The 19713-nt window shown below is 42.5% G+C and overlaps 1 protein-coding gene across 4 annotated transcripts in view; it reads left to right on the top strand.

Annotated features, from left to right (window-relative positions):
• Nucleotides 1–3943: 3943 nt before the first annotated feature.
• The window catches only part of Egfr (epidermal growth factor receptor), a 56171-nt gene continuing 40401 nt past the window's right edge, over nt 3944–19713 (top strand). For 3 of the 4 annotated variants that reach the window (XM_035453303.1, XM_035453304.1, XM_035453305.1), the window contains exons 1-10: nt 3944–4039; nt 4661–4844; nt 8123–8257; nt 11666–11734; nt 12526–12644; nt 13652–13793; nt 15875–15991; nt 16508–16634; nt 16734–16807; nt 17773–17863. In XM_035453303.1, the coding sequence (XP_035309194.1) occupies nt 3959–4039; nt 4661–4844; nt 8123–8257; nt 11666–11734; nt 12526–12644; nt 13652–13793; nt 15875–15991; nt 16508–16634; nt 16734–16807; nt 17773–17863 (1139 nt within the window). In that variant the 5' untranslated portion in view covers nt 3944–3958. The remainder of the gene's footprint in view (nt 4040–4660; nt 4845–8122; nt 8258–11665; nt 11735–12525; nt 12645–13651; nt 13794–15874; nt 15992–16507; nt 16635–16733; nt 16808–17772; nt 17864–19713) is intronic. The other variant, XM_035453306.1, reaches the window with a different exon arrangement.

Genomic DNA, 19713 nt, shown 5'->3' with positions numbered 1-19713 from the left:
CTGTGTGCAGTGGCTGCACAGGGCAGGAGGGTGTGCTGTGGCTGCACAGGGCAGGGCTGTGTGCAGTGGCTGCACAGGGCAGGGCTGTGTGCAGTGGCTGCACAGGGCAGGGCTGTGTGCAGTGGCTGCACAGGGCAGGAGGGTATGCTGTGGCTGCACAGGGTGGTTGGTGTACAGTAGTCAAGGACCTGCCATCTGCCTAGATGCAGTTGATATCACACTTCACTCACATTATCATTAGTGACAGGACTATAATCCTTTCAGTGAAATAGAACTGAAGGCTCTTACTTTTCTCTCCATCTTCAAAGCAATAATGGGAGGACAATATTATTTTTACCACTTTTTTTCTTCTCTGAGACTTAGAGGATTCAAGGGAACAGTTCAAGGACATACATCGAGGAGGAGGTGACACAAGTACTTTCATCTGGTTTAATAAAACAAACACAGAGATCCTTCTTGCTAGAGCTTGGAGAGGCTCAGTGGTAGAGTGCTTGGAATACTGGAGTTCAGTTATCGAACTCCAAAATATTGGTAAACCTGTAGTTGTTAGGGAATTTTATTTGTGTCATTGACTTCCCATTTGCTTTTCATCATAGGTTGAAAATTTAAGATGCACTCATTAGGCAGAGGTAGATGGGTTTCTTTAAATTTGAGGCCAACCTGGTCTACATAACGAGTTTTGGGCTAACCAGTGCTACATGGTGAGACCACTTCTCAAAAAGTAATTCTTTTAAAGAGAATTTGGTCTAAAGATGGAGCCAAAATAGTACATTTCAATTAGGACACCTAGATCAAAGACTTACATGGCTTCTCTCTCTCTCTCTCTCTCTCTCTCTCTCTCTCTCTCTCTCTCTCTCTCTCTCTGTTTGTCATTGAACCAGAGACATGTGTCTTTCTACTGAGATAGACTTCCTGCCCCTATATCAATTTATTTTTATCTTCAACCTAAATTCTATTTATATGTTGTCTTCTCTTTGGTACATAGAGGGTAGGCCTCAGAATAAACAGAATCATTAATTATTTCTTTTGAAAAAAGCAGTTGACCCTTTATATATCAACATAGACTTGACTTTATCAAATCACATAGAATATCAACTTCTTCTTTATTCTCAACACAGTTTTGGGTGTGACAAGGAGCATTTAGGTTTCTTTGCAATCTTATGTACCATATTTTAAAAGTAATAAACTTTGTGCATGAAAGTTTCAAATTTTTTAGTTCCAGGACAGCCTCCAAAGCCACAGAGAAACCCTGTCTCGAACAACAATAACAAAAAAAATGTTTCAAAATTTAGATTTTTCCTAAGAATTGGTTTTTCCAAAGTGGAATTATTTGTTTACACAAGTTGTTCAGTTGTGTTTTGTGAATTAATAATTCATACAAATAATGAGTAATAGTGCTAGTGTCTCCCAAACATATCTTTTTATCTTAATATGAAAGTAACTTATCCTAACTACAGATAATGAAGCTCCTGATAATATTCATAAATACTTCAATTGCTTGTTTAGCATTTTGAATAGATGACTGAAAGACAAATACATTTTCTTTCTTTTTCTGTAACTCACTAATCTCAAATGGCCATATTTTGACTTTTGTTTGACAAAACTTTCTAATTAGCTTAATAACGAAGAAAAATCTTAATGTCAACTTAAAGAAACTGGCAAGCTGAAGTGTTTGGTTATTTATTTTTTTATTAAATATAATTAAATGTATTTCTGAATATAATTAAATGTGCTGAAGAATGCCTTCTGAATGGGTCCCATCTATAGAGGGTTCTGCATACAATTCTGATATGGAGAACAAGTCACCTGTGGTGACTGGGGCCATGATTGATCAGTAAGAATTAAAATCAAAAGCTACTGCCTATTAATTGGAAAGGTAGCTGCCAATCAACAATGTTACTTTGGGAAGGTGACCTATTATTGCCAAACCCCTAAAGATACATTTATAGCGGCATCCTAAGCATCTGTATGCACAGAAGACTTAAACAGTTGTTCCTAGTGGAGGCAAACATCAGAGCAGCTCATTCTCTTAGATAAAAGCAGACCAGACATATTGGGTCAAGTCAAAGTCATATTTGGAAGAATTATGAAGTTACCCTGTCTTTACAGGTGGGAGATAGGGAGCCAAACCTGTCAACTTTCACAGTTTCTATGTGACAGCCCTTACTTCTGCTGAATTAGAGAAAATGGAAGAGGGCTAGGGAGATTCCCATAGAGTTAAAGAGGATGAGAAGATTGCTTCATAGTGTCTGTAAATGCCTTGGGTTGATTATGTGGTGTCTGAACATGTGCCGGTTGCTTACTGTGGCTCCATCATGCCAGGCCAGACAGATGATGCTCTTAGAACAACCCAAGGGGAGGGAACAAAGAAGCCTATAAAACAGTAATACATACTGTAAAGGTACCTGAAGAAAGTAACACTGTGTTGACATTGGCCTTATTTTGTGCTCTGTCCCCTCGTTACTGTGACTGTCAAGGGAGAAACTTTGCCAACACAGAAGGATCTGGCCAGTTCCAAATGTAATGTCTAAACCCAGAGGCCATATTTCTTCACTCTTAGGATAATTTTGGTTCAAAGTATATCCTTTAACAAGCTCCCTGCTTCAAAAGCTCCAAGCCTCTTTGTTTTGTTTTGCTTGCCTAAACATGTCTCCCCAAAAGCCAAGTTGTGAATACCATTTTATTACTATCCTTTCCTCTGCTTCTAAATGCAGACTACTGAGTGCATTTCTGTGGTATAACTTTGGCCCCTAATTTCGCATGTTTTCTCGGATTAAGTCTGTGTCTTGACAGGCTGTATATTGGCGGGGATGCAAGACAAACATGGATACCTGTGTTAGTTGGAATAACACAATGTGAAAAAAGACAGAAGGACATGTTGGGTTCTTACTAGCCTATGGCTTTAAAGCGTTATTTTTCAGTTTAAAAAAGAATTCTGGGTATTCTATAATCAGAACTTTGATTTGTCCTTGAATGATTCTGAGGAGTATTTTTAATTTCTAACAGCTGACTTTTAAAATTCCATTGTTTTCATTGATTTTTAGGTATATAGAATTGGGGTTAGAAAACATTGCCGATTGTGTCTTGTGGTTTTGGAGACCCTTTGTGTACACAACAATGTAGCACACATATTTTTGTGAAGTAAAATGTTCATTGCATTGTTATTAACTCATTTTGCAATTGTGTCATCCACAGAAATTTAATTGCTATCTTTCTATTTTAGAGACTTCTGCAGTTAAACTTGATTGTCAACATGACAAGATTTAGAATCACTATAGAAATAGACATCTGGGCATATCTGTGAACAGTTTTCTAGATGAGGTTAATTGATTTGGGAATTTCTACCCTAAAGGTGGCCAGAACCATTCCATGGTTGGGGTCCTCAAACTAATTAAAATGGAGAAAGAGAGCTGAGAGGTACTTACCTCTCTCTTCTTCCTGACTGTGAATGCAATGTGACCAGATGTTCCACATTTTGGTTGCCATTCCTTTTCTGCCATAGTTGACTGTCTTCCCTAGAACTGTAAGCTGAAATAAACCCTTCCCTCACTAAGTGGATTTTGTCTGGTGATTTGCCACAGAAACAAAATAAGTAACTAATACAATCCTCTATACAATTTACATCTCCCCCGCCTTCCACTTTTAATGCTTTGTTTTCTCTGTGTCCTTAATATCACATGATTGCCTGCATCACAGGGATGAGTTCTGTCTCACGATGAATTACAGCTGTGTAAACTTAAACATCTCTTACCACATCAGCATTGTGGTGGCTTTGATCAAAGATGATTGTTAGTCACTGTGGCTCAGAAAGCTGATGAGTATTGTTTTGTTGTGGTTTGCTACCTTACTCGGCATCTTCTGACAGACCTCTTTCCCTTTTATTCTAGTTTGCCAAGGCACAAGTAACAGGCTCACTCAACTCGGCACTTTTGAAGACCACTTTCTGAGCCTGCAGAGGATGTTCAACAACTGTGAAGTGGTCCTTGGGAACTTGGAAATTACCTACGTGCAAAGGGGTTATGACCTTTCCTTCTTAAAGGTTAGTTCGTTTAATGTGGTTGTCCTATTCAAACACTATCAAATGAAATATGAACACTCAGTAGAATCTGACTTGAGGCATGGATACTTCATCTTATGGAAGCCACAAATCCAAGGGACTATAGGAGAGTGTTATGAGAAGTCCACTCTTCCAGCTAAAGTCAAGTTGCTTGTGGGGGAAAATGGGAGAGAAACCCTTCTGATGTTCCACAGTCCTAAATATTCCTAGTGAGCCATTAGGAGCCAACTCTGAAGGCTTCAAAATCTGCTATGCAAACACTTGGACTTCAGCTGGGTTTACTTTGCCTTTATTTCTTTTTCATTTTTTCTTCCCCTTCTCCCTCACTTCTTCCTTCCACAAGAAATCATGAGAGATGAATTCAAAATAGTTATTTTCACTTCCATTTATTTGAGTTAAAGTGGGAATCACAACATATCAATCAGCTGTTCTTTAATGTAACCTTCAAATGAAACGTGAAAGAAATCATTGCAAATCCTGCCACAACCTTTACCCACATGTGATTGTCTATGTGTCTTAGATTTATCTGCCACATGAATGTGTCATTGTGAAGTTAAATGGGGCTCCTGGGCCCACTTTAATAGGCTTTGTTTTCCCTCTCAGACCATCCAGGAGGTTGCTGGCTATGTGCTCATTGCCCTCAACACTGTGGAGAAGATCCCTCTGGAGAACCTGCAGATCATCAGGGGGAACACTCTGTATGAAAACACCTATGCCTTAGCTGTCCTGTCCAACTATGGGACAAACAGAACCGGGCTTAGAGAACTGCCCATGCGGAACCTACAGGGTAAGAGGTGGGACATCAAGGCCAAGAGGGATTCTGATGGCATGTGGCAAATCTGTCATTTCAGTTAATCCTAACTCAGAGAAGACATGTTTGTGAAACACATGTACTGAGTGCTGTTTGCAGGATTCAGTGGGTGGCAGTTACAAAGATGATAGGTAATGAGATGGAAAGAGATTTCAGCCAGGTAGAAACCAGTTCTTCCATGGATGAGGAATAACATCCAGAGATGGAAATAAATGACCAAGTTCTCCGGTCAACCTCGGTGAGTGAGAGTTTGTGTTAATAGGAAATAAACTTGGGCCAGAGGCAGAAAGGACATGCAGTCACTCCCTCATATTGCAGGGAAGCATTCCTAGGCAAAACTGGATGTCTGAAACATTAGGTGTCCAAAACCATACATGCCATGCCTTTCCTGAATCTATATGGCTCTCATCATTCAGTTCATTGATTAGGTATAGCAAAACATTAACAACAGCAATGAAAAATAACAGAACAATTAGTGTGCTTCACCAAATGCTTGTGAATTTGGTCACTTGATGTTTCTCCCAAAGTGGACCAACAGCAGTTGGACCCCAAAACCACTCATGGGAAAGGGATCTAATGTATTTAAAATCTGTCCTGTTTGAGGAATAGGTTTCAAGGTTAATATTGTTACATGGAAACTCAGGTGTAAGTTGGGAAGAGGAAGGAAGATTTTGGAGTTGAAGAGGAAAATGGAAAGGGTGGCTGAAATGATGAGAAACAACAATTCTTCCTCCATTTCCTGGACTGTTTCTCAAGTCAGTAACTCCACTTAATGCCACAGCCTTCCATAAAAGCAGGTGTTGTACTCTGTCATTTTACAGATAAAGGCATGGCATTAAGATAACTCTTCCTGTACCCCATGCCTGGTTCTTTCATCCCTGTGTGCCCTGCAGTTCTGATGGGGAAGCCATTTGGACTGGGAAGGGGATGCGGTGGAAGAAAAAGTAGAGAGAATGGGACCCTATTGGTGTGTTGAGCTAGGATGTGGCCACACAGCCAGCCAGACACTTCCTTCCTCAGCTCCCTGGTTCACCATCCCATAAACTGCCTCCAGAATTCCCACCCACCACTTTAACTGCTCTGAGCACCCACGCATGTTTCTGAATTTTTGCTAGCATTCATCTCTCCTGTACACACATTGCATGAAATGGCCTGTTTGGTACTTTCGGCATGCCTTGTTCTGCCTATCTTGCCTCATACATGTGAGGAAGCCAGCGGGTGTGAGTCTAGATCCTGGAGCCAGGCTGTCTGTGTTCCAGCCCCAACTCCATCACCCGTCAGTCAAACGACTTTGCAGATATTCCTTCACCTGTGTTTTTCTCTGTATCTCAGTGCCCTCACGTCCAAAATGTAGTACACATATTTGTTAATGTGTTCCCTCTGTGTTGACAAAAATCAACTGTATTACTACAGACAAAGCATGCCTCAGCTATTGAGTTCCTACTTTGCTGTTGTTGTCTATATGTGTGTCTGTGTGTGCATGCTCTAACTGAACTACCCCTATTTTCTAATTAAAGCAAGGTTATAGTTTTATTGGTCCCAGTTATTTAATATAGGACTACTGCCACAACTGAGCATTTCCCAAATGTTGAAATAAAAACAAAAGATTTGACTTTCTACTCATTGCCTTTCTCTATTCAGTTAGAAGGAGGAGACTAGTGAATCCTGCCCCCGGCCAATTATCAGTTACCTATTGTTGGCTCTCCCACCTCCCTGTGCCTCCTTGTCTCTTCTCTTGGTTGTCACTGCAACCTTGATGTGCCTGTCTTCTTTTGCTAAGTTTGACCCTATACTTCTGTCTCCTCTTGTTTCTATCATACTGCTGTCATCTCTATTTTCCAGGTAGAGCTCCACATCTTGGCTCTTTCTGACTTGCCCACCTTCCTTCTGAAGTTCTTTTATCCCCTGGCATCTGTTAAGAAAACTGTCACCTGCCCCAGATCTACAGTTGTGCTTTGTGTCTCTGTCTGCTGGAAGCCTTCAGCACCTCCAACTTCCCTTTCCTCTAAATGCTGCCCCTGAACACATGCAAATCATCTCTGCTTGTCAGCCAGCAGTCTCTGCAAGATTTCCCAGAGAAATCCTCCTTTTCCATGTCAGCACACTGTACAGACAGGTGCTTCCATTCCCTGCGGGTGCAGTCGGGCAGCCACTTTTGTGTCTATAGTTGAGTTTCCCCACATTTATGCTTTTTATTTCCACTTTAATTATATACATATGTGTGGAAGTGGGGTGTGCATGTGAGTGTGGGTGCCCATGGAGGCCAGAAACATTGGATGAACTGGCACTGAAGTTACAGGCAATTGTGAACCACCCAATATAGGTGCTAGGAATCAAACCCAGGTCCCCTAGTAGGGCAGCGTATGTCATCTCTCCAGGCTTTTCCCCATATCTCAATGATAGTCTTTGGGTCTTGGTGAGGTAATACCTACACATCAACTAACCCAATTCTCAGTCCTGTCTCCTCTGGACATAGCTGCGATATACCTGTCTCTCTGTGCATTTCAGTTCTCAGAGAGAAGCCCACAAGTCAGGTTCATCTTTGCAGACCAGGGCATCAATGGATTATCTATACATAAATCATTCCATCCATGTTTGTGTCTAATGTTATTAATGTAGCCCTCTCCCTTTTTACAAGTGAGACTTTTTCTCAACCCTGACTTTGCAAAGTCCTCTCATTTCCACTTTCAAAAGACTGTATAGCCTTATGTGACTTTACAACACTGGTGTTTATTTGAGTCTTCTTCATACATAAAGTTATTATTTCATATCACACTCACACTCTTTCCTTCTTCAGTAGAAATCCTCCAGTGGCACCTGAGAGTTCGCCTCTTGACAATCGCCTTGTGACATTCCTGGTCTTCTGAGTCCAAATGCTTATGATTTCTACCTTGTCCTTCTGCCCTGACTGCTCCTCCATATCATCCAATCATTCCAGTCTGTCTGATATAACCCCAGTGACCCTATGCCTTTCCTTCATGCTGTAGATATTGAATGGGTCTTTTTCTTTCTCCCCATTGTATTTCTAAAATCCACAACCTAACCCTTAAAAACTCCTAGGTTTTTCCTGTCATTATCATAAAGTGTATCTTCATATAGCCCCAGCAGATCTTCTGTAGGGACAATCTCGGGGACTTCAGATTACCATACTGGAAACTTTAAGTAGACCATTATAAATATAAAGAAATTAGTGCATGTATTTTCTAAGTTAATAGGAGCCAAAGAGTTTGGTTACTATGGTTCCATTCTTGCAGAAATCCTGATTGGTGCTGTGCGATTTAGCAACAACCCCATCCTCTGCAACATGGAGACTATCCAGTGGAAGGACATCGTCCACAATGACTTTCTGAGCAACATGTCAATGGACTTACAGAACCAACCAAGCAGCTGTAAGTGTGCCATTCACCTTCTGCTTGCTTCAAATCCTCTGAGTGGTTGAAGTGGACAGTGTTGGGGTGGGAGAGAGAACGTTAACTTTAGATCAGATTAATCAAAACACAACAAAAAATAATAAGAAAACAAATGATCTTTCCATTAGAGATGTTTTATTCAAGCAGTAATATAAGAAAATTTTCATCATCCAAGGCAACACCCATCACTCCTAAGGTGACAGAGCCTTTGCGAGACCACTGAGCAGAGAGACCTTCCTCAGGGACACAGGTTGCAATGGCAGTCATGGTACAGGGCATGTGCCCTTCTACTTCATGGGTGTTGATAAGTCACATGTGCTTTCTGATCCTGTGGGTTCTGTTCATCAGCTGACCAGGGTAAACACTAACACAAAACCACAGAGAGGAGATTTGTCCATGTTTTCCTATATGTTCTCAGCTCATCCATGCCTCACTCCTCTGGCAGCCCCTTGCAACTGAAGGCCTTGCAAGCAAAGGACCAGAACTAAGCTTGGGGACTCAATCTGTGACCTTCACTAAAACTGTGTAGGAAGCTCTGAAATGGCATGTTTCCACTTACCAAACTCCACCAAGTCTGTTCTTCCCAATAGTGCTGATCTTTTCATGGTGCAGGATAAGGCACGGGGCCCGTTTCCTATTCTTCTGTTCCTGCAACTATGCTTCATACTAATTTGGTTTGGACCTCCAGCATCGTCTACATGAATCCAACTAAAACTCTTATTTTTTGCTTAGTTGCTTTATTTTTATTGATTTATTAATTAAAATAGTTGGAGTTAAAACTTAGGAAATCTGTCATCTTAGTCATTATATGTCCATATTGTTGTGCAGCCATAACCACCATCCATGCTCACCTTGTGGCACCATAAGTAAAAGATAAAAGAGAGAAGGGATCAGGATCCTCCTGTCCCGTCAAAGACACTGCCTTCAACGACTGGGCTTCCAATACTTCCACCTCTGTTTTCATACAGTGTTTTTCTTACTTGACAATTGCATACATGTATACAATGAATTGTCATCATATTTGACATCCTTACCGTCCTTCCAACTCCTCTGCTCTAATGCCTTCCTCCCACTTTCATATCTTTTTAATAACCCACTGAGTACAATTAGTGCTGCACATACGTGCATGGCTGTGGGATATCCACTGCAGCACGCTTAACCAAACAGGGGCCACACCCCTGAACAAATGGCTCTCCCTCCTCCAGCAGCCAGGGGTAGGCTCTCATGGTCCCTTCCCCCACCCGTGCTGGAATGTGGATTGGCTTGGTCTTCTGCAGGTCTTGGGCAGGCAGCCACAGCTGCTGTGAGGTCGTGAGTACAGCAGCCCTGTTATGTCCAGAAGATGCTGCTTCACAGCAGTTTTCCCTGAACTCTCTGGCCCTTATAATCTTTCTGCCCTCTTTTCTGTGATGATCTTAGAGCCTTAGGAGTGAGGACTGTGATACAGACATCCTGTGTACAGCTGAGCACTCCACAGACACTTATTCTCTGCACTTTGACCAGCACAAGTCTTTGTAGTAATTATCTTTTACTACACGAGAAAGCTTCTCTTATGAGGACTGCTCTCTAATCTATGGTCCAGATTTAAGTGTTTTGAAAGCACTTTGATGCTATATCTGTTTAGCAAAATAATAGTAGTAAGCTCTCCCCTAAGGCTTAGGAGCTCCCAGCCTTGAGTTATTGACCAGATTTACGGTAGAGGCACATGTTTCTTTCTGCAGGATAGATGTTAAGTGCAACTAGAGAATGGTTAGTTTCCCCTCATAATGTTCATGCCACTATTGCAACCATGGGCACATCTTGCGAGGGTGATCAATAGTTCTACCTCTTCAAGTTTCTGCCATCTTTCTGTGACATAAAGCTGTTAACACATGAGCCTCTAGGAGTCCTTGTATATCCAAACTATAACACTAGTCTTGAGAATAAGCCTAACTGAAACAAAATTGCATAAATAAGTGGAATTTCAAGTAAGAATTCATTTGATAAATTGTTCTGTAATAACAAAGACTAAGAGACAAATGGCCAAAGTGTCAAAGCCATAGCAGAGTTTTTAAAAATCAAGTAAGGACATGAGAGTTATCCATACTAGAAGATAGGAAATCTGTCTCTGGTGTCTCCTATCTTCTCCTCTCCTCCACTGACCAGTGGTTTGCAAACACACAAGCCTTTTGAGAAGTTTGCATTCCATCTTTAACAATGACAAACACAGTATTATGAGGTGAATTTCACTGTAACATAGGTGAGATGTCTGAGATTCAGAAGAATGGCCCACTGTGACCAGTGTATATTATTGTTGATGAAGCTTAGAATTTGAGGCTATAAGAAAATAGCTTTACATGAAAGAAAATAAATAAATTCAGCAGTTACTCCATGGTTCAATATGAATTCCAAATATGTATTAAGCATATGTAATAAAATATTAATATACATTTAAGTACTAGAAAGGAAAGTAAGGATGAATGTTAAGTTGAAAAGCCAAATTTAAACACCACCAAATAAGCTTCCATGTGAAACAAAGTTACATTATATGATATCTGATTGCCCCAAAGAAGGTTTTAAAACTAGACAGAGTGGTCTTTAAAAGCCTAATGGAAATGTTAAGTATGCTGAACCACAAAAAGCAAAGGAAAGAAGGACAAATCTGTTCTGTAGAACTTTTCAACAAACTTGTTCGCTAACACTTTGATCTCCACATTTTTCAGTGTGATTAATTGCAGAACAGAACTCAAGATATTAAAAAAAATCTTTGTAGCTGCAATTTGATATGGGCCAAATACAAAAACACAAAAACTTATTAATTACAAAGATTTCCAGACAGTAGCGTGCCAACTATTAACTGAAGTTTTAGGTAATTGGCCAAGTGATTCACAGAATAAGAATGTTGACTTCCTGTGGCATTTTCTGTGCTACTCCATGACTTGGAGGAGAAGGGTGCTTTTACCAGCCATGATTTAACATCCCTAAACTCAGTGATGATTGCCTGCCCCACTCTACCCCCAAGTCAGTCAAGATTGGATATAGCAAGTTGAATGAATTTACGCAGAGTCAATCTGTCAAGAGAAACCAAAGCAGGTGGCAATTCTCGGACCCTGGACTCATTTAGATTTGTCATTTGTGTGCCTGTGACAAGTCAGTAGGTATTCTCTCTCTCAGTTTCCAAAGCTAAAGTGCAAACAAAAGCAGTCCATGGCTCACAGTTTTCCTTTCTTGCACGAGAGTCTTTTAGTTTACCCTACAAAGCATCCAAGCCAACTATGAATACGAAGTTTCCAAACTGTTCCTTGTTTCTAGAACATTCTCTAGGGCCTTGGGAGAGGCATCATTGGTTTCATGTCATTTGTTCACTTTTATTGAAGTATGCATTTAACTAATAGATTTTTATTTCAGGCCAAAAATGCGATCCGAGCTGTCCGAACGGAAGTTGCTGGGGAGGAGGAGAAGAGAACTGCCAGAAATGTAAGTCAGCACAGCTCTGGGGCCTGAGAAACATGCCCTTGTGAGTGGAGTCCACACAGTGTGTGGCCCACCTCTCCTACACTTTGGTAACAGGACGAGTACAGGAACTTGGCAATGGACCCAGTGTTAACTATTTCATGAGTGTTGGTCTTGCCAACCCAACTGCACACAGCCATCAAAGGCTAACTATTTGGGATACTTCAGACCATCATAAAATGCCTAAAAGCCAGCTACCCAAGTGCCTAAGTTATGTAGGATGCCCTGTTTCTGCTCCTACTCCCCCTTTCTTAGTACCAAGGGTTTCTCCAGGGAGCATATGTGTGAATCCTACTTTTTAAAAAGTTTAATTAACTCCAGCATGGTTGCTGGAGTTAATTAAAGAACCCAGGAATGTATCAGCCTCAAAACTGACCACAGTTCATTGCCTTTGTGACATAACTATCCATTCTTTTAAACACCATGTCCAGTCAGGTGCTCTTCTGGCTTGTGTGCTTTCTGTACCACCAAGAATTCTCTAGCTACTATCTACTCATTCAAAAGATCTGATCAGACAGACTTGCTTTAATCACGTCTCCTAAGTGATTTGAAATAAATGATAAGAGATATACTGAGGGGAAGGTTGTGATGATACTCAGTTTGGCTGAATGTGAATGCCTAAAAGCCTGTTCCACAGTCAGGAAATCCATCCATCTTCCCATCTGTTTCTTTCTACTGCATGCAAGTGTTCCTCCAGGCCCCTGGAAGATAAGCTGCCACCTAGATGCAGCTCATTGGTGATCTTTCTTTTTCAGTGACCAAAATCATCTGTGCCCAGCAATGTTCCCGGCGTTGCCGTGGCAGGTCCCCCAGTGACTGCTGCCACAACCAGTGTGCCGCTGGTTGTACAGGACCCCGAGAGAGTGACTGTCTGGTAAGACTGTAGGCACTGGGGAGGCAGGCCTCAGAGCTTTACACACTGACTGTGATGGGGCCTTCCTGTGGGGCACAGTGTAAATAAGTATTGTCTTGGCCAACAGCAGCAACAGCATTATGACAAATGTCTAGAGCTGCTTCTGTAAGACCCCTTGAGATGTGTCCAGTTACACAGACCTTGCACAGTATGACATTGGAATTGTCCCCTCCATTCCACTTTGCCCACCATCTTTCAATGCCTCTTGGCTGCTCCCCTACCCTATGCCATCCCATGGTGTCTTTTTTCCCCTGACACTACCGAAGCTCTGGTGAAAGAGCTTGTGAATGCACGGGCTAGTGAATGTGATTCCTGGGGTTAGCACAAAGCTGAGCAAGGCCCTGTTGGGCTCCAGAAGAGGAAGTCCATCCTAAGCTAGAGTCTAGAATATCGTATGGTTTCTGCAAACAGAAGATTCTTAAATCCCAAACCAGAGCTAGCCCCGGATGTTAACACTTGGACAGTCTGGGCTGGACCTAAGAGCAGCACAGGAGAATGACCGTCCATGTAGTTTTTAGTAAGAGCTAAGACCTTTGATCTCGCCCTTTCTGAATGGAAGCTTCCTGTTAAGATGCCAGCCCTTTGACGATAAATTCTAAAATGTCTTCCAAAGCACTCTTTATAAGAGAAACCCAGTATAAACTGGGTTTAAAAATGATGTCACACCATATTTACCTGGCCGTGGTTACCTTTCTTTGTCACCTGTAATCAATAGAGATGTATTTTTTCTAATCAAAAACCCTACGTTATAGCAACTGCAGCAGTCAGTATACTTAAAAATAGTACTTGTTACTTACAAGAGGGCAATGTTTCTGACTACCCTGAAAAGCTGACTGGATTCTTTTCCCTCTCACTGAACTCCTGAGCACTGAGAGCTGCCATTGGCCTGACCTGCAGGCTGCCTGGCCCTGTGCTTCTTTCATTTGGATGCAATATCTTGAGCAGGCATGTTGTCCCTCCTATGACAGGTCTGTCATAAGTTCCGGGATGAAGCCACATGCAAAGACACCTGCCCACCACTGATGCTGTACAACCCCACCACATATCAGATGGATGTCAACCCTGAGGGAAAGTACAGCTTTGGCGCCACCTGTGTGAAGAAATGCCCACGTGAGTTGTCCACTGTTGACTTTCCTGTCATCCATGTCCTCTTTTGTCTTATGCTGGAGTCTTGGGTAGTTTGGGGCCCCTTGTGCTTGCCTTGTTGTCAGGTAGGTTAGCACATGCCCAGCTAGATACAAAGGTGAGGACACAAGGACTCTGGACCAACAGCTAGGGAGCCTGCATGGGACTGACCTAGACCCTCTGTGGGTATGTGACTGTTGTATACTTTGGTCTGTTTGTAAGGCTCCTAGCAGTGAGATCATTTCCCTGGGGCTTAGCTGCCCTATGGGAACCTGTACTCCATGCTGGATTACCTAGTCCAGCCTTTATGCAGAGGGAGGATCTCAGTCCTACCTTGACTTGATGCCCCATGCTTTGTTCAAGCCCATGAGACACCTGCCTCTTTCTGGATGGAGACAGAAGAGGAGTGGGTGGATGGGGAAAGGGGGTAGATGGGAGGCAATAGGAGGAGAGGAGGGAGAGGACACTTTGGTTGGTATGTAAAATAAAGGAAAAATTTTAATTAATTTTTTTCAAAAAGTGAGGAGCCAGCTCAGTGCTGAGCGACAGAGGCAGAGGCAACCTGCAGCAGCTAGGGCACCTGGCCTCCAAGGGTGGCTTCATCTGCACTGATCCTACAGTTGGTGACCAGACTTTGTAACAAAAGATGCCTGTTGTTTCACCCCAAGTCTGAGGACAACTATAGTAACTTGAGGTGTCCTGGCACTGACTAACACAAAATCACAACCTTCTGGACTAATCATTGTTTGACTCTGTACTCTGCTGGTATTTAACAGACCTAAATTAGAAAAAAATAACATATCCACCATCTTGAATAGAAAAAAAACTCTGGTTGGGATCTTGGAGAATTGCAGTTTTAGTTTTGCTTTGATTTACTCCTTTGGGTTCAGGCTTTGTTTTTTTGTATGATTATACTCTCCTGGGACCTCTAGGGAAATGCCAACACAGATCAGTGTCAAACAGAGAAGTAAAGCAATGAATAAAGAGCCTTAAGATCCAATCCTGATGCTGGGCAGGGACAGATGTGCCTTTAATCCCAGCACTGGGAGGCAGAGGCAGATGGATGTCTGCGTTCGAGGCCAGCCTGGTCTACAGAGCAAGTTCCAAGACAGTCAGGACTACACAGAGAAACCCTGTCTCAAAAATAACAAAAACAAAACAAACAAACAAACAAAAAACCAAACCCTCTCCAAAGAAAACTGAGACCAAAAAAAAAAAAAAAAGTGAAAGAGAAACTAACTATGAGGTTGAGATTTTTGCCTACCTAGATTTAGATGATGAAAGTCTATTTAGAAAAAAACGAGAGAGAAAGAAAAAGAACACAAACAGAATAATAAGTCACTGCAAAGTAAATGAAAACTAAATGAAAGAAAACTCGCCATAGTCATGCCACAGATGGACCTTCTGTGTAAGAACTCAGTAAATAGAGCCTTAAAAGCCACAGAAAACACTCAAAACCTAAGATGAGAAGAGCACATGATCACATTTCTAAGGATCTATTTGGGAAACTCTAAATGAGTGCGTAGAGTTTCTAACACATACTATAATTATAAACATTAAATGAGATAGTAGAGAGCATAGATTAGGGTGCCTGACTGGGAAGCGGAGCAAACTGGTCCCCTCACTGCTCCAACAAGAACCACATGGCAGGTGGGAAAGAGCAGAGTGTCAGAAACAGAGGAAACTGTAGTCACCTCAGTGGGACATGATCTGTTTGCTAAGCATTAACGGGAGTCTCACACAATGTCAAGGTTTACCTGTAAGTTCTAAACACAGATCTGAGCAAGGAAACTGATGCTCAAAGGTTTTCAGTCAGCGAGTGTGTCCCCCCCCCCCACTGCTGTTTCACGCCTGTGATCAAATGTCTATGCTCCTCCACACGACTGTCAGAAAAATCATTGCACGCAGGCTTGATTCCTTTTCTAGTGAAAACGTGTCTCTCTCCCCTCAAAAGTAAAGTCAACCAAACTATTAGGGATCTGTTCGGCAGACATGAGGAAGTTTGTGGAAGGTTAGGAGCACCTGCCGTGGCCTTCAACACCTTCTTTTCATTGCCTCTTCCTCAGGAAACTATGTGGTGACAGATCATGGCTCCTGTGTCCGGGCCTGTGGTCCAGACTACTACGAAGTGGAAGAAGATGGTGTCCGAAAGTGTAAAAAGTGTGATGGGCCCTGTCGCAAAGGTAAGGGGCCTACAGGTAGAGACAAGAGTCTTTTTCTCGACCTTTATGCTAATTCTTATGTCCATCTCCAAACAAACACACCTTACTCTCTTAATTTAAAAAGTGTGCGTTTTTGTCTGTAAAATAGAAGCCAAGTTACTTGCAAAGCCAATTACAAGGTGGAGGAGGTGGGGAGGGGGCGTTCTCCTGAACCAGGTACAGAGGCGCCACCTGCAGCCCAGGTAGGTGAACTGTCCCGGACGGAAAGAGGAGGAGCCAATGCCTTTATGAGTGGCTAGATTCAGTACCGGCAGAAAACAACAGGGAGAATTCAAAGCCAACAGAGGTCTGTGACAAGCTTAGCCCCAAGCCCCACTCCTGTGACCAGAACACCAAAGCCGAGCAGGGTCCTGCCACCTGGAGGGACCCTCATAGAGGGATGAGTTAACAATTCTTGGTGCAGGGGTTCACGCTTCTGCCTGGGTAGGTGTGCCTTAATTCAGCAAAGGTAAATGGAACAAATATTTCTCTTAACAGTTTGTAATGGCATAGGCATTGGTGAATTTAAAGACACACTCTCCATAAATGCTACAAACATCAAACACTTCAAATACTGCACTTCCATCAGTGGGGACCTTCACATCCTGCCAGTGGCCTTTAAAGGGTAAGTAACAGCTCAGTGATCTGGACAGAGAACACCAAAATCTACTTTTTTTAAAAAATCATGGGAAATGATCAATAATCATGTTGCTGTTTGTTTCAGGGATAGCTTCACACGTACTCCTCCTCTAGACCCTCGGGAACTAGATATTCTAAAAACCGTAAAGGAAATAACAGGTTCGTGCTGGTGTATCTGTGAGCATATGCGGGAAATTAAATTTTATAGAAACCATCAAACATCCCCCCTTCTTCCCTAACATAAGAATATGGTGTCTGAAGTTCTACCATTATGATTAGCTCTTTGAGACTTTATGAAACTCTAGTGTCCCTTTGTGCAAGTTGAAATCACTTAAGCCAAGGCTGCGACCATGCTGGGCTTCATGTGGACACAGCTCAGACAGGCAGTCACCCTCACAGACCACAAACCCCAGAGAGAAGGAGGAGGGGAGGTGCAGAGTCTCAGATTTCATAAACCAGATTTCAAACGATTGTCCCCTGGGGAGTCTTGGATCCATGACTGCCACCTGCAGTCCATTTTCTTCATCTTTGAAAAGGGATAATTTGGCGGGCGTGCAGTGCACGCCTTTAATCCCAGCACTGGGAAGGCAGAGACAGGCGGTTCTCTGTGAGTTCGAGGCCAGCCTGGTCTCCAGAGCAAGTGCCAGGATAGGCTCCAAAGCTACACAGAGAAACCCTGTCTCAAAAAAACCAAAAGAAAGAAAAGGAATAATTTGATCTGGAAAACTGGACTGATGCGGAGATCAGCGCTAAGTGAAGAAAGTATTTAAGACGAGACCCTAAATAACCAGCAACATGAAAACAGTCAGAGAAGGAACCTGGTGTGTGATCTGATATCCTCCATAGATATAAGAGTACATGGTCAGCCTGTAAGGTGGGCATTGGCCTGAGGGTTGCAAGAGGTGCAATCAGGGATTCAAAGTTCCATGGAGGGAGCAGGATTTCAATGTTTTTTTAAATATCTCCTGGACTGTCGTCCTTGGACATCCTTAGTCATCCTTAGTCACAGCGAGGCTGGGAGAATCCACTGCCGCTGTCCATACACCATGAGTCCTAGAATATGTTTCCTACAAAACAAAGACATTTCTAGCACTGTGTGTATAAGCCTTTCTTCCTCCCTCTAGGGTTTTTGCTGATTCAAGCTTGGCCTGAAAACTGGACTGACCTCCATGCTTTTGAGAACCTAGAAATAATACGTGGCAGAACAAAGCAACAGTAAGTCAGCCATAACCAAAGGCTGATAGATTATTCTTGCTCTTTATTTTGAAATTGGCCTGAAAGGAGGGTTACAGAAATAGTACAAAGATGCTCTTTCACTCAGCTTCCCCCAGTGTGAACAACCTACGTGAGTGGATATTCGGATTAAGATAGATGTTCACTCAACCATGTACTTTATTCTGAGTTCACCAGATTGTCCAGGAATATGTTTGTTCTTTCTCTGTCCTCTCAAGAATCCCACATTGCATTGACTTCTAATATCTTCTCAGTCCCCTTCAAACTTCCCTCACTCCTATGTCTTTGCCCATTTTCACTGTCTTGACATTCTGGGAAAATGTGACCAGGTGTTTTATAGACTGTCTCCTTATTTATTCTTGGCTAATATTTGCTAATGATACAGATGAAGATATATAACATATCACACAAGGGGACCTAAGCAATGTTTTAACACTACATGCTTTGGGGACCTATAACGAACATTTTTCCAGCCACAACAAGGAAATGTGTGCACAGAGAGAAAAAGATATACACATGCATACACGCACAGAGAAACAGACAGACAGACAGACAGACAGACAGACAGACAGACAGACAGACAGAGAAAGAAACAAAAAGGTTGATGGAGGGAGGAAGGGAGGGAGGGAGGGACGGTGGGAGGGAGGGAAGAAGGTAGGGGAAAATGGAGGAAGGGAGGGAGATCTTTAACAGAGAAATCCTAAGATTTGTGGTGAGGAAGAGAAATTTGGAAATCTGTAGCTCAAACTGCCTTGAAAACTTTCTGATTATGATGGCCTTTTCTGGAATTTACCACCATTAACTTCACATACCATGAACTGTTTAATACGTCAAAGCACCATAATCACATATACACAATATACATTGCTTCCATAAACTCTGTTAGTCAGACACTTGTGATACTAACTCTCAGAGATGTCTTTGCATAGGCCAGGGATGAGCTTTGGCTCAGGATTTCAAGTGACTGCATTGCAGCCTTCTGCTTCGTTTTAAGGGTTTAAACCACTGGATGACCACTAGGTCCTGGTGTGACTCACAAAAAGCTGGGGCTTGACCTGCAAAAAAAAATCCCAGCCAGACCCTGACTCCTTGGCTTCTCCGAGTTCATGCTGGGGGGAATTCCCAGGAAATGGTGGTTGTGGATCTCCTACCTAGGACTGTCACTTCTCTGGAAATAGGCTGTGGGGAAAATGGAAAGAAGCATAAACAGGAAGAGGGGGCTACAAAATAATGCTTTAAACCTTTGGCTTTTAATCTCTTAACTTTCATTCTCTTGCCTTTGTCCTGTCTCAACCGACCCATTTCTGAGGTGGGTGTCAAAGAATCTTCCTACGAATGCACACTGCTTCTATGTGACTGTGACAACCCAAGCTCCTCCAGTAGGGGCATAAACCTGTGCTCTGACTTCACCCTCCATCCCCAGGGCATGTCTTCCAGCCCTCCCTACCTGCAGATATCCTGAAGTCCTCTTCCTAGGGCTTTGGGATTCATTGCCTTTTGTCTTGCTAACTTTAATCCAGTCATTCAATGGGAACATACCTTGGAGAATCTCACTTGGCTCTGCTCTCCAGGTCTCAGATATGAGACATCAGGGCTTGGAGAAAGTCATCCTTCTATGCCATTCATCCATGGAGCTACTTAAGTGTCCATGCTTGACCAACAATGCTCTATAAACTGCATTCATTTTTCTGACCTCAAAAAACTCTGCCTGCAATCAGCTAACCTGGGCTCATAGAGGCTCACAGATACTGAACCAACAGCCAGGGATCCTGCAGGGTACTGACTTAGGCATGTATGTTACAGCTGTGTAGCTTGGTCTTCTTGTCGGACTC

Source organism: Cricetulus griseus (assembly GCF_003668045.3).
Source record: "Cricetulus griseus strain 17A/GY chromosome 1 unlocalized genomic scaffold, alternate assembly CriGri-PICRH-1.0 chr1_1, whole genome shotgun sequence".
Taxonomy (NCBI): domain Eukaryota; kingdom Metazoa; phylum Chordata; class Mammalia; order Rodentia; family Cricetidae; genus Cricetulus; species Cricetulus griseus.
This window is presented reverse-complemented; position numbering and strand designations above follow the sequence as displayed.